Source organism: Brassica oleracea, chromosome C8 (assembly GCF_000695525.1).
Source record: "Brassica oleracea var. oleracea cultivar TO1000 chromosome C8, BOL, whole genome shotgun sequence".
Lineage (NCBI taxonomy): Eukaryota > Viridiplantae > Streptophyta > Magnoliopsida > Brassicales > Brassicaceae > Brassica > Brassica oleracea.
This window is the reverse complement of record NC_027755.1, coordinates 17,428,665-17,442,453: the sequence shown is the minus strand read 5'-3', so window position 1 is coordinate 17,442,453 and position 13,789 is coordinate 17,428,665. Positions and strand designations below refer to the sequence as shown.

The following is a 13,789-nucleotide window of genomic DNA, read 5'->3' as shown; positions in this document are numbered from 1 at the left end:
AAATACCTCAAGTATGACAATAGTATATCATCACATAGCATATAGAATATAAAACCTATTTGTGTGGATTTAAAATATCCTCTAGTAATGCGAACTGCTAGCTGGTGAATTTGTGGTGCATAGTAAACGTACTACCGTGGACTTCATTTAGTAAATGGTTTTAGTAAATGGCTTATATTCTTACATTAACCCATTATTCGAGTTACTTCATTTAGTAAATGGTTTTAACGGAATCATTTTCATATATTTTTTATAAATAGTCAAAGAATGAAGATGATACTATTTAATTTAAGTTTGTCTAGACAGCTTGAGATAAATTAAGATATTAGAAATCAGTTTATCATAGGTTAGATCTCCATTTGTTTGCTTTTACACGATAAGTTAATTAGGAGATCGGTCTTTCGTACAAAATCACTTCCTGCTTCTGCAAATGATTCCGTATTCGAAAGATGCCCCACGAGTGCAATCCAAATCCAATACTGCGTGTTCGGTCTCCCACTTGATTGAACTGCTTAGACCGATAAAAATGCAAGTCTTACAGTCATGAGAGAGTAGCGAAGTTGTTCTGAACTTATCCTCACCACCAATCACTGGAATTGCAGCTCCAGACTTAGCCTGATTTTGGAAACCAGGCCTAGAAGTGCGTCCCAAGATTCCATCCACTCTTGGGGATAGGTTAAGAAACCTGAACTGAACCTCTAGATGCGCCAAACAGTCATCTGAAAGCACTTTGTAGCTTTGGATCCTATCGTCTTCTTTAGTCACAGGAACCACATTGACCATAATCTCTGCCTTGTCTTTGATTGTTACGGTCACGCTGTTCATCTTTGTCGCTCTCCGAATCTTGATGTCCTTTTTGGGCGAGTACCTGCTTAAACGCACATGTGCTTAGTGTAGAATCCAATATACAAATATACAAAAAATATGTCATCATCTATTTTAAAAAATATAGTTACTTTTACGAATACATATAGACTTGGAAACTGTATTTGAAATAATCACAGCGTAAAGCATGATATTTTGATATTATTTACCATGTGGAGAGAATTTCCTTGGGGATAATTAAATCTTGGCCATCGAAAGAGAATGTGAGATGGTCGATGCTGTCGTCCCAAGTGGCTACTTTGGTGGCCTCAAGGGAAAACTTTTGAGAGTTGAAGAGGAACCCTAGAGCTTGAACCCAAGTGAAGTCTCTAGAACGACCAGCTGGCCTGTGGCCAGTGAACCTAGCATTGATCTGGAGGTCAGGGTCCGAGACAAGGCTAAAATGTTCTTTGCTCTTTCCGTGGAAATAGACCACACTCTCATCACCAGCTATTAACCTCGGGTCGTTACAAGCCGGTCCAGGTCTATTGCAATTTAGACTCGCTCCTAAAAACATTACTTATTATGGGCTTTACTTATATACTGTTTTGTCTGCACATGCGAGCACAATCACTTTACTAATAGTTATTAATATATTTCTTATGATTTAAACATGACAATAACTTATTATTTATATTCTTAATCATTTTAGTTTTCTTTGATTTTTATCTTGGTCTACGTCTTCTTAGTACAAAGGAAAGCTATAAAACTATAAAACCATGAAAGCATAATTACATAACAAATATTACACACAATAAAGTAAAATAAGAATGTGAACTTTTCTTTTGGACAACAAAGAATGTGAACTTTTGGTCTCTCTTAATCTACTTTGTATTTTTGAACCAGAAAAATGTATTAAATTACCAAAAAACATTGAAACACACAAATCCAAGTAAAAATAAAATAAAAAAATTAAATTAAAAGTAAATAAATAATAAATTTCGACGATAATTTAGAAGAAAACTTAAAAAAACAATTGAGATAATGATAATATTTCATTGGTTTACTTGATAAATATATACATTGAGTTATCGAAATATTTCATAAGTTTACATTTAATAAACAAAAAAATAGAAAATGATAGTTTTATTATTATTATAGTTAATTATATAATGATAAATCTAATTATTCATTAAAAATTTATATACTTTAGCCGTTTTAGAGATTAAACCATTAAACACATGTTCATAACATGATTACATAAGCAACTCTCTAAACTTAATATCAAAGAATAAATTTTCTTATAAATTAAACAGTAATAAAACATATAAGTGAAATAACTGTCATTAAATAATTTAGAATAACTAATTCATAATTCCAAACTGCATCTAGCAAAACCGATTTTCTTCCTCGTCTTTTAAACTCAATGAAAGAAAGAAAAACATAAAACTCCAACTAAACAGAAAACAAATATCGAAAGTACATAAATATAGATGTCAAGAACCCAAAAAAGGATCTAAAGCTAAAGAGAGAATTAAGCTTTGATGTTGTTCATATAGCTGTTAATGCAAACAACTCAAAGAATAATATTGTTTGACAAAAAAATATTGTTTGATCTGCACAAAATGATTGAACCACTGAAAAGAGAGCGTTCATCAGAATGAAAGTAATATCATGAAGATAACGCAAGCAATTGAAACAAAAACACTATACCTAAAGGATGAAAAAAAAAACTATAACCGATACAATTTGGAATGAATGAGAAAAATGAAACTATAAAATTTAAAACATCTTACATCACATGAAAACAAGAATTAGTCTTCACTTGTGAAAGTTAAAACAATTATAATTTTAGTTCCAATTAGAAATTTCGAGATAGTTATATTATTTAAATGAATAAATTAATGATTTAAACTAAAAAATAATAAGAAACTTGTGAAAGTTAAAATAATTATAATTCCAATTAGAAAGTTCGAAACAGTATACTACTTAAATTAATAAATTAATTAAAAAATTCAAAATATTTATATTATTTAAATTAAATATTTAAATTAAAAACTAATAATAATATGACAAATAAGAAAAAAATAGCTAAAATCATGGAAAATGTGACAAATCAGCAAAATCACTTCATAAATAATAGTATAGATAAGGACAATTCTATCAAATAGACTTTTTTAAGTTTTTGTCACAAAAATAGACTTCAAAAACTAAAATGACTAAAATAGCTTTTTTGATTTTGAAAATTTTAAATTTGTTTTATTTTTTAAAATTTGAAATCTTATCCCCAAAACCTCACTCCTCAATTCTAAACCCTAAACTCTAAACCCTAAACCCTAAACCCCACCAATTGACTCTAAACCCTAATGTCTAGATTAATTAACCCTAAGAGTATAAGTGTATATTTACTTCTTTTGATAAAACATTTAGGTCTATTTTGGTCATTTTTATTTTCAAGGTCTATATTTGTGACAAAAACTTTTTTAGGTCTATTCTAGGGATTTCTCTATATATAAACCTTGATTAATATAAAAAAAAATGTTCCAAGCATTTTTTCTTTTCTTACTGCGACACTCGGAGGTGCATAGAATGTTACGACAGTCTACGTAACAGACTTTGTTATTAGTGGCCGCACCGGTGCTGGGGCACTCTGCAGGACACAGTATGTACTTCTGGAAACATAGTTGGTAAGGGTCGCTGCAGTAAACCCCTTGTGACTTGGCTCGCAAGAAACATAACATGATTGAAAGAAGAGTCATCACTAACGATGAGGTTTTAGAGATCTTCATTTCTAGTCTTTTTTCTATTTTATTATCTATGGATGGATATGAGAAATTGAGCGTTAGCTGTCAATTTATAGAGCCAATTCTGTGATTCTTTTTCCTCCGGAAACAAATTTTACTCCAAGATGGGCAACATGGGAGTTGTGCCCCGGTTTGTGTGCCTTTGGACATTTCACCCACACATGCATTCAACATTCTTCAACCAAGTTGTATAGTATTAATCTGTTACATTTGTTTTCTTCATAATTAGGTTCTTAGATAGCTTATTACTCTTCTTATTTTGACAAACAATAATAACCACATTAGTCAGCTTTGTCTTTGATCATCACGATCACACTGCTTTTTCTTGTCAGCCTCTCGATCTTGATCTCTTCGTCGGATGAGTAACTGAGAACATGCAAAGTGATCAAGTGTAATATATTAATGCCCTCAATCTTCTTAACACATATACAATACAATCGGATTTCTCACTCCTTTGCATCAAACTATAAGGCAACATGAATGCCCTTTTTCAAAAAAAAAACTATAAGGCAACTTGAGCTTTAGTACCTTGACTATAATTAAGAGCTATACAATAGAATGCAATTGGTTTAATAGTTTAAACTTTTCTGATTAATTGCAAATCTCTCTAACTAATAGTCAAAATCGCGCTTTACTTACTGCACAAAACGTTGCATTTCAAGTAAATAAAATTAATTTAAAAAATTAAATGCGGTGACTATAATTCAGAGCTATACAATAGAATGCAATTGGTTTAATAGTTTAAACCTTTCTGATTAATTCCAAATCTCTCTAACTAATAGTCAAAATCGCGCCTTACTTACTGCACAAAACGTTGCATTTCAAGTAAATAAAATTAATTTAAAAAATTGAATGCGGTGAGCGTGATCGAACACGCGACCTTCAGATCTTCAGTCTGACGCTCTCCCAACTGAGCTATCCCCGCAAGTGTGAATAACTGTTGATGAGTTTGAATCTTGTCTTCTGTAAACAAATTCCGACGTTGGCTTCCATTCTGCAGATTAACCTTTGTAACTTCTCCATACATGATGGTTCCAACAAGAAAACAATTTGTATTGATGCTTGGTGTTACTGTGTTATACAAATGGAATCATTCATTCCGAACAAGCTGACCAGCAGTCTGGCTGCAGCAAATGCAAATGAGCTATGATTACTTGATTAGTGTCATCTTTTGCTAGATCAATTTGTTAGTTTGATTATTTTGTTGTAGGTTCACATACGTAGTCTTGTGTGTCGTTAATGTACTCCAAACGTAAATCGTGTTCTCCACTCCCTCCAGCTCATGCTTCCTGCAGCAGCATCAACTACACATTCTACTCACAACACCCTTTTTTTTTTTCAAATTGTTAAATCAGTGTATATAGCATATTGGTTTTATGCTTGAGGTTGTCGATGTTCATGAAATCGACAGTAGCTAAAGGTTTTGTAAAAGATTATTGACTATGCGGATTATTTGAAATTTAGACGGACCATAAAACTTAACAAATTATTGATTATTTTATATATTTTACATTTATATAAAATATTTGAAGTTAAAATTTAATTATTAAATTATTTTGATGAATTATCAAAATTAGATGTACTAATTCAAAATTATATATAACTAATTTAAATTGTATAAATTGAATTTTAAAAAGATTATTTTGGTTACAACCGGTTTGTAGCCCATGTCTAAACTGGTTCATTTTGATTTGGCCACATATTAACAGAAAAATAACAAATTTCATTTAGATTTCTATTATATAAACTTTTTAAAATAAATTAAAATACAAAAACTAATAACATTCTCTTCTATTATTTTCTTTGTAAAATGATTTTGATAAACTGTGTTTTCCCTGGGAAAAGTATGACATGGAATCTTGATATGAAACCGCGGCCCATTACCATTAATCACTCACCTGCTGCTCACTGCTCAGCACGTTCGCGCATTTTTTTGAACTTCTGGAAAATTCAATGTATATGATTTATCCAACAATTAGCAATAAACAAACACTTAAAATTAAATTCAAAGTAGTAATAAATAAACACGCCTCTCTCCTTCTTCTTCGATCGGAAGTTTCCATAATTTGTTAGAAACCATGAACCCAGATTCCGATCACCCTCACCTCCCCACCATCAAGATCCACCACCACTCCTCCCCTCGCCACTCCCACCCCCACCCCAACCGCCGGCGCCCGCCGTAAAATCGGAGTCGCCGTCGACCTCTCCGAGGAAAGCTCCTTCGCCGTTCGCTGGGCCGTCGATCACTACATCCGGCCCGGAGACGCCGTCGTCATCCTCCACGTCTCTCCCACCTCCGTGAGGGAGAGGCTGTGTTTGGAGATCGAGAGGCTTGGTCTTAGCGCTGTGATTATGGGGAGCAGAGGGTTTGGTGCTGAGAAGAGGGGGAGTGATGGGAAGCTTGGGTCTGTTAGTGATTATTGTGTTCATCATTGTGTTTGTCCTGTTGTTGTTGTTGTTAGATTCCCTGATGATCGTGACGGTTGTCCTGCTGCTTCTGCTCCTGGAGGTACTAAGGAGGCTATTGTTACCGTTAAATCAGGTAGGGATGATGATGAGGATGAGGCTAAGATTGCTGCTGCTTCGGCTCATCATGAGCACATTAAAGGTATGTGATCACTTGATTGATATTCTCTGTGGTTAGCTTAGTGTTGTACAATGTGCTTTACCTGTAACACTGGAATCAAACTCTTGTTGTAAAAAACGAATCATAAGTCCTTCTGTTTGCATGAATGAAGTTGGCATTCTGCTTGTTCTTCCTTGGACAGTGTTTTCACTTGTTATGCACATCTCAGATGTATTGTATCTGTGTGCAGGGTGATGCAAGATAGGTATGAGATTGTCGAAGCCTAGTGTTTCAGAAATAAGTTAGGGTGTTTTTTTTGCTTGATTGATTCAATGATCAAATCTTGTGTGCCCTTTTGAATCTAGTTTGAGCTCCTTCAAGTTTTAGAACGAAATTTGACTTTAAGCTTAGAATTTGTCTTTAAATATCATCGCTGCATGTGATTTGATTATCCAAAGTGAATAATAATTGAATCATCTTTCTTTTACAGATGAGTAATGGGCCCTTAGTATCTCATTTGATTCACCCTCTTCACAGCCAGGTAAAATATAAACCACCATATGAGGATTGAGGAATGGTCTTGATTCTTTTGAAACTCGGTAGGTACAACTGATGGATGGAAACAAAGGGGTTCAGTGTGATTGTGTGTGTGCTTTGTGCTATCTTTTGCAACCATGAAGTCTCTGGAATCTCTTCTGGATTTATTATTCTCAGTCCTCTCTTTTTTAATGATTCACCCGTATGATTTTCACATTGTTTAATGAAAAGAGTTTGTATAAACACAAAACCCATTTGGGATTATGATCTTCATTCATCAAGCTGATTTGATATCCCATAGGATACTACAAGATAGATGTTGGTTTGTTATATAGCATTTTCTCAATCTGACCAAGTCATTCATCAAACAGGTCTCCTTTGTTAGTTGTGAATCAGTATATCCTCAATTTATGATGCCGTAAAAATGTACATTATGTTATTGTTGAAGAATGTTAGGTTGTGCTTAATTAATTAATATTAAGTTTAAACTGATTGTCAAACTCAACGTTTGGGGTAAAGATCGGTGGTTTGACTTTTGTAACTATGGACTGAAAGCTTGAATGCTTTGACGATAGTCATGCTTAGATTGTGAAAGCCACCGAATTTTTCCTAACAAAATATTTGTACTTACTCATATCCATTTATCGTGGGATTTGTTTTTTTTTATATATATATATATATTAAGAATGATGTTTTGGTAGGATTTGAATTTGTTTTTCTTTATATATCCAAACAGACAAAAATAGTAAATTATTATCCAGAGTATATATCATGTGAACCAGGATGATGATGAGATAAGCTAAAGGTAAGTAAACATAGGGGATGGAATTATCTTCTTGGACCATCGAAAACAGTTCGCATACTCGACAGATATGACAGGTTCAATGTTCTTGACGTATGAAAGAAACATTCAGGTCCCATAAATATCTGATTTATATTTAAAAAATTATGTAGTCCCCACAATTTTTATTTTTATGTGGTCGATATTACAAAGCAAACCAGAATCATAAATTTATATTTTAGTATTATGCATACAATGTGTCCATTTGTCACCAATCTCACCCATTCCTTTGATCCATAGAATCAGCCATAAACTTATAATCGAAATATGAAATTTCGAATGTAATAAGCATTATACATACGATGATTACGAATCCAAATTAGTCACTAAGATAAAAAGACAACAACTAATAATGATATTAACATATTAAAATACAAGTTGCACAACAATAATTAATTATCTCAACACTAAAACAAGTATTGTTAGAATTTCAGAAATGGACGGAAATGGAGAATCAACGGCTGAGATCTCTCCTCGTTTTGGGGATGGCAACGATCAGAGAATACGACGATGAGGGAGATGAATCAACGGCTGAGATCTCTCCTTCTAAACTGATGAGAGAGTTAACCGCAGCCTTTGATTTGGACGCGGGTCCTTCTCTCGACGGACGCTTTAACGGTGGAGAATAGTTTAACTCTTGAGCTGAAGAAGAGCTTCCGATCTCGTCCTGCAGTTTCCAAAAATAGAAATAAATGATTAAATCCAAAAAAAAAACGAAATAATTCGAGATTGTTCAAAGGATAGATCCGTACATCGGAGCAGTCCCTCCCCCTTTTCCCCACCAGATCTCCGCCGTCAGAAGATGATGATGAACTCATCATAGGAGGCAGTTGCGCTGCAGCCGCCGCAGACCACGGCACTACTTGGTTCTCCACTTCCTCCTCGTCAACTTCTTCATCTTCATCACTGTACTCCTCATCTTCATCTTCGTCCTCATCATCGTCGTAAGACTCCGCGTCGTCATCTATGAGCCCGAGACGATCCTCTTCGTTCTCGGAACCATTGCCGACACCGATTCCACCGGCGGCGGCGGATTTAAGAGCGACGCATGACTCGCAGACGGAGAAGGTTGGACCGAGACGAAGCCCCGTGGCTTTCCACGGCGTAAGGGACTGGCAAGAGGTGCAGAGAAGACAACGCGTGTGCTTGGCGACAAGGAAGTTAGCGCCGTGAACTTTACCGTCGCAGTTCCAGCATAGACTCGCTTGATCTGACTCGCAATACATTCTTGCAACACCGTCGCATAAAGCACACTTCTTCTTCCCCATCGGATTCACTCTTCAAGATTCTGAGGGTTGCTTCTGTTCTGTCTCTCTTTTGGTGTTTTTTCTATTTTTCTGGGTACAGAGAAATAATAAAGAGGAAAGTGCAAGTTGCAGGAGGAGGATTATCGTGGCGAGTTTTCTGTGATTCAATTCTTTTTTGAGGCTAGTTTCGTCTTTTTATCAGCAAAAAAAAAAATCTTTTTCTCTTCTTTGGTTTCATGATGCTTCTCTCTATTCTGTGGTCAGGAACCGTCTCGTTTTCAACCAACTATGCTTTCTTTTTCAAAGTATTGAATTAATTAGAAGAATGTTTCAATCATTGGCAACCTACAATTTATATAAATCATAATCTCTTATATACTAAATTGCAAGTCGGATGACCGATCAAATTTTAACACTTGACATTTCTTATATAATTATTAAAAAAAATCAAATGCAGTAAATAAAATTAAATGAAAAGAATCGTTCCTTTCTAACTGATTCTATTACTTTTGATATAAACCAAAATCCTTAATATTTCTAACATTACCCCATGATCTCTTCACGATCTTCAAAACAGTTAATTTTTTTATAGCAAATTTACTCAACGATTCTATAAAATTCAGATTCATCTCTACCTAAATTTTCCTAATTATTTGCAGTAGCTCCACTGATTCTCTCTATTTTGTTAAAGTGATGAAATTTCAGTGTTTTTTTTAAATTTCTACTAATGGTATCAACACTCTCGAGACTACAAATATCTTGCTAAACATTTGCACAACAAATAATTTTTGAGAAAGAACAAGAAAAAACAAAATTTTCCATAGCAAAGCTTCCCGCAAGGTTGATCGATAATTTCCTGGTAATAACTCCGAGACTCTTTATGAGTCAAATCATAGTTTTTCATGTTTCTTTTTTTTATGAATCTTTTTCTCTGCTAACTTATTTATAATTATTTTATTTTCTTTTGTTTTGAAGAATTTTCGAAGGACTAAATTAGTTTTCAATCTGCTGGCACATGATTCTTCGTTGTGGTCGTGGTAATTCAAGGAAGGGAAGTACGAAGATCAACATAAGAAGCACCTCAAGAAAAAACAATATCTTGTGATAACAAGAAGATAGAAAATGTGGATTAAGAAAATCAAGTGGTAGAAGAAACGAGGACTCATGTCTACCTCTGTATCAAGATCTAACTTCAGGTTGGTTTTCTTATTTTTGTATGGTGGTATTATTTTTGGATCAACATACGTTTTTTGTTTGTCTTTTTGTAGATTTTCTCAGAAACAAAAACTTTAGGATAAATATAGCATTGACAATGAAAAACAAAAAATACGTCAATTATCTACAAATTAAAGTTAATATTTTAATTTAATTTTAATATTTTAATTATATTTGTGCTAGATCTATACTTTCCCTTAGTTTTCATATTTAATGATTTTGGATTAAGCGGATCAATATTTTACATGCACTTTGGATCCATATTAGGCTGTTATAAGTTATAAATATATTTTAGAAACAAATTATCTACCAATAACTCTCAAAATAACATTTATATTCACTAGAATTTTGTAATATATGTTATATAATAAAAAATAAAAAAGAATAATGTCCGTGCGTACGCTCGGGAGCTAATACTAGTGGTATATTATACTGTACTAGTTACAAAGAAAACGAACAAAGCCTCTGTTGATTGAAGACTTTATCATGAAATTGAAATTTGGAGTGTATGTCTTTTCCAATGATGTTTCAATCTTTATTAGGTTTATGTCTTGACTCATTTTCTACTAATCTAGACAAGAATGTCTTTTTTTTTTTTGAAATAATAGACAAGAATGTCAAACGAGTTTGGTTTAGATCCTTGGTAATTAAAAAACGTGTCACATCTGTTTTTGACATTAATCTATGCTCTAATACGTAGGGGTGGCCACCCCTCGCCACTTCGGTTATTTTTTCGGTTCGGTTCGGGTTCGTTTCAGTCCGGTTAGCTTGGTTCTAGTATTTTTTCAACTGAAGTAAACTATAATTAGTTTAGTTCGGTTTGTGTTCGGTTCGGTTTATATTCGATTCGGTTTGTATTCGGTTCGGTTTGTATTCGGTTCGGTTTGTTTTTCTTGGATCAGTTTAATTAGATTCTTGTTAGTTTAATTTTTCGAAGAGAAATTATGTTTTACAACATAATTTATGTAAACATAAAATATGTGAACTAATTTCAATATAAAACTGAAACAAAAACCTCTAAAAGGTCACAAAAGTATCTATAAGAATTAAAATTATTAGTAATGTCTCTTATATCATTAAAATTAAAAAGCCTGGAATGAATGAAATATTTTGATGATTAAATATTAGGTTAAAAGAATATAATGAATAAAAAATGGAAAATACGTGGTTTAGTTTTAGAATTTTAGTATATTGGTATTACTAATATTTTTAATTTAAATAATTACAAAAATACATCGGTTTTTCGGTTTGGTTTAAAATCGAACCGAACCATTCGGGTTGGGAAAATTTTCAACCGAATGGTTTGAAATAGATTTTGGTTCGGTTTGAATCGGTTTCGGTTCGGTTTGACTCGGTTCAGTTCGGATATTTTGCCCACCATAATATGTACTACTATTAGTTTAACTAATTTGAAAATCACTTATTAATGCGTTACTACATATGGCCGCACGCCGTTTTAACGTGGCGACAAACTCATGGTTGAGTTTCAAGATATTTGTAGTCGATGACTTGGCGAAATCTCAGCCTTGGGAGTAGGAGAGCGAGATTCTGCTCCGTCCTACGTGGACGAATAAGTTTCTCAATGGGTTTTGAGCATCATTATCCTAAGAGCATATTTATCCCACATACCCAATTGGATTACTTATTTTATTTTTGTCTGAATTAAAAAAAAAAAAAAACTATCGCGGACCGCTACGTATCAGTAGGGCCAGTGAACAGTACAAAAAAACCATGAACAAACGTTTTTTCTCCTGCGACTTTTACAACTCGTTTCTTCCTTTTTGTGGTGGCCCACACCCTGCTTTTTGGGTAAAAACCCTTTTAAAACCATGCGATAATGCTGCTCTAAAGCCTCTTTTTGGGTTTCTTATTATTTTTTAATACTTTAAGTAGTTAAAGTGAGGTTAAGAGACATAACTAAAAGACCCGTACAATTAGCGCCTCCAATGCAAGTCTCTGGGGTTCTTATAAAAAAATGTTATGAGAAGAAAATATCATATATAATTTTTTTTGGATTGTTTTGTGAATAAAATTTGTGATCAAGGGAAGGAGAGAACAAAAACAAGTTTTGATCAAAAGTGTTTGGCCGTTATGTATGGAGAGAACAAGAACAAGTTTTGATCAAATGTGTTTAGTGGTTATGTATGGTATAAAGGAGAGAACATGAAGTTGTTTTGATCAAAATGTGTTTGCTCTTGTATGGTGAGAATTGTATGGTGAGAAAGATAGAAAATGAAGTTGTTTTGATCAAAGGTGTTGCTCGTTTTGTATGCAGAGAATGAGAGAAAGAAGTTGTTTTATAAAGAACATGAATGAGAATACAAACTTTATAAACGAGATTACACAAGCATACAAAAGGAGAACATGAAGGAGAATACAAACTAGACTCGACAACACCAACTACTAGACTACACAAGCATACAAAAGTCTGTCAAAAGCATGGATTACAAAAGACAAGTCCGTGAACACACATGAGAACACAAAATTACAAAATACTAGACTAGACAACACAAATTACAAAAAAGTAGTCTACAATGCTTCTTCCTCGGTGACAAGTCTGTGACACGCCGTGATTATTCAAGCGAAGGTCATCAACAAAATGATCAGGCTTTGAGTCAATTATAGTGTGCTCCTGACAAACAAGAAAACAAAACAATAAAACTTAGCATATTCCCCAGCCATGGAAACACTCAAAAACAACAGTGATTCCTTAGTTTTCAGACAAAATTGAACAAAGAGTATTACCTTTACTGACACACGAACAATCCCAACAAGACCGTAAGAGCGAACAAAAACCAGCTTGACGTTTGCTTCTCTACAGATTCTATCAAGCTTAACCATTGAATCTTCCACTAGCTACAGATAAAAGGATGAACACACAAATAAAGGATCAATAAGACAACAAACAATGAAGCACTGGGGAAAGGTCTATAAAAGAATCTGAGAGCATAAAGAAGCTCCAAAGAGACACAAAAGCTTTCAACTTTACAAACTATCAATTGGGGAAAGACTCTACCCTGGTGAAGTACTTAAAATCAAAAAAACACCCAACTTTACAACTACCAACATAATCATATTACCTGAGTGGCTATAACAAGAGTGAACTGAGAGAAGAAAGGAGGGCTTGTCATAATCAGCGTATCAGGACTCTCTTCAATTAACTTAGCTTTAACAGAATCATTAAGCTCTTGAAGAAACTCACAAGTAGACTTAGCTTTTGACTGACCAACACTCCTCTCATCCACTTTCACATGCCCCAAAAGAATATACAAATTCAATTCCAAGAGAATCTAATAACAAAAAAAATCAGTGAGCTTAGGAATGAATGAATACCCATGAAGTTGTTTCCAAGGTCTCCAAGCTCGACTTTAGATCCATCAACGATGGTGATCGGTCCAGTGGGCCCACAATTGAGCAAACAGATGCTCGCTTCTTCCAAAGCAGCTTGCCCTACTTCCCCCCATATCATGCCATGTTCTAACGATTGATTACTTCTACTCCCAATACGACGAGCTATGGAGTTTATACAGAGATAGAAGTAAATCTGGATACCTTAAAAACAAATCAGTATGAAGAACAAGACACATAAAAAACAAAATTATCTACAACCAGAAACAGAGATCAAACCGATAGAGATGACGATATCACCGAGAGAGACGCCGGCTGATTCCATCGACGAGAGATTCCGTCGAGGAGAGAGCATCGTCGAGGAGATATCACCAGAGAGAGTCAGTGTCGTCGAGGAGTCAAGAGAGAATGAGAGAAGACGATCCTG

General features: G+C 34.1%; 3 protein-coding genes and 1 non-coding gene across 4 annotated transcripts; 1 reads left to right on the top strand and 3 right to left on the bottom strand.

Annotated features, from left to right (window-relative positions):
• Nucleotides 1-411: 411 nt before the first annotated feature.
• On the bottom strand, nt 412-3,593 carry LOC106308806. The gene is made up of 3 exons (XM_013745925.1): nt 3,371-3,593; nt 1,035-1,371; nt 412-868 (listed from the first exon to the last, which is right to left on the bottom strand). The coding sequence occupies exons 1-3, from the start codon at nt 3,591-3,593 to the stop codon at nt 412-414; spliced, it is 1,017 nt and encodes a 338-aa protein (XP_013601379.1).
• Nucleotides 3,594-4,461: 868 nt separating this feature from the next.
• TRNAF-GAA lies at nt 4,462-4,533 on the bottom strand. Its single transcript has one exon. It is a non-coding gene; the product is annotated as a tRNA-Phe (tRNA).
• A 742-nt stretch (nt 4,534-5,275) lies between these two features.
• Nucleotides 5,276-7,041, top strand: LOC106308805. The gene is made up of 4 exons (XM_013745924.1): nt 5,276-5,287; nt 5,697-6,216; nt 6,665-6,715; nt 6,778-7,041. Exons 1-3 carry the CDS (start codon nt 5,276-5,278, stop codon nt 6,670-6,672), a joined length of 540 nt encoding a protein of 179 aa, XP_013601378.1. The 3' UTR covers nt 6,673-6,715; nt 6,778-7,041.
• Nucleotides 7,042-7,858: 817 nt separating this feature from the next.
• On the bottom strand, nt 7,859-9,096 carry LOC106308092 (nucleolin-like). The gene is made up of 2 exons (XM_013745214.1): nt 8,305-9,096; nt 7,859-8,219 (listed from the first exon to the last, which is right to left on the bottom strand). Exons 1-2 carry the CDS (start codon nt 8,818-8,820, stop codon nt 8,007-8,009), a joined length of 729 nt encoding a protein of 242 aa, XP_013600668.1. The 5' UTR covers nt 8,821-9,096; the 3' UTR covers nt 7,859-8,006.
• Nucleotides 9,097-13,789: the final 4,693 nt, after the last annotated feature.

Coding starts and splice junctions, on each gene's coding strand:
- LOC106308806 (XM_013745925.1), bottom strand. CDS start 3,593: ATGAAGATCTCTAAAACCTCATCGTTAGTGATGACTCTTCTTTCAATC. Junction 1,372..3,370: donor ATGCACCTCCGAGTGTCGCA/GTAAGAAAAGAA, acceptor TAATGTTTTTAG/GAGCGAGTCTAAATTGCAAT. Junction 869..1,034: donor AAGGAAATTCTCTCCACATG/GTAAATAATATC, acceptor GCGTTTAAGCAG/GTACTCGCCCAAAAAGGACA.
- LOC106308092 (XM_013745214.1), bottom strand. CDS start 8,820: ATGGGGAAGAAGAAGTGTGCTTTATGCGACGGTGTTGCAAGAATGTAT. Junction 8,220..8,304: donor GGGGGAGGGACTGCTCCGAT/GTACGGATCTAT, acceptor TGGAAACTGCAG/GACGAGATCGGAAGCTCTTC.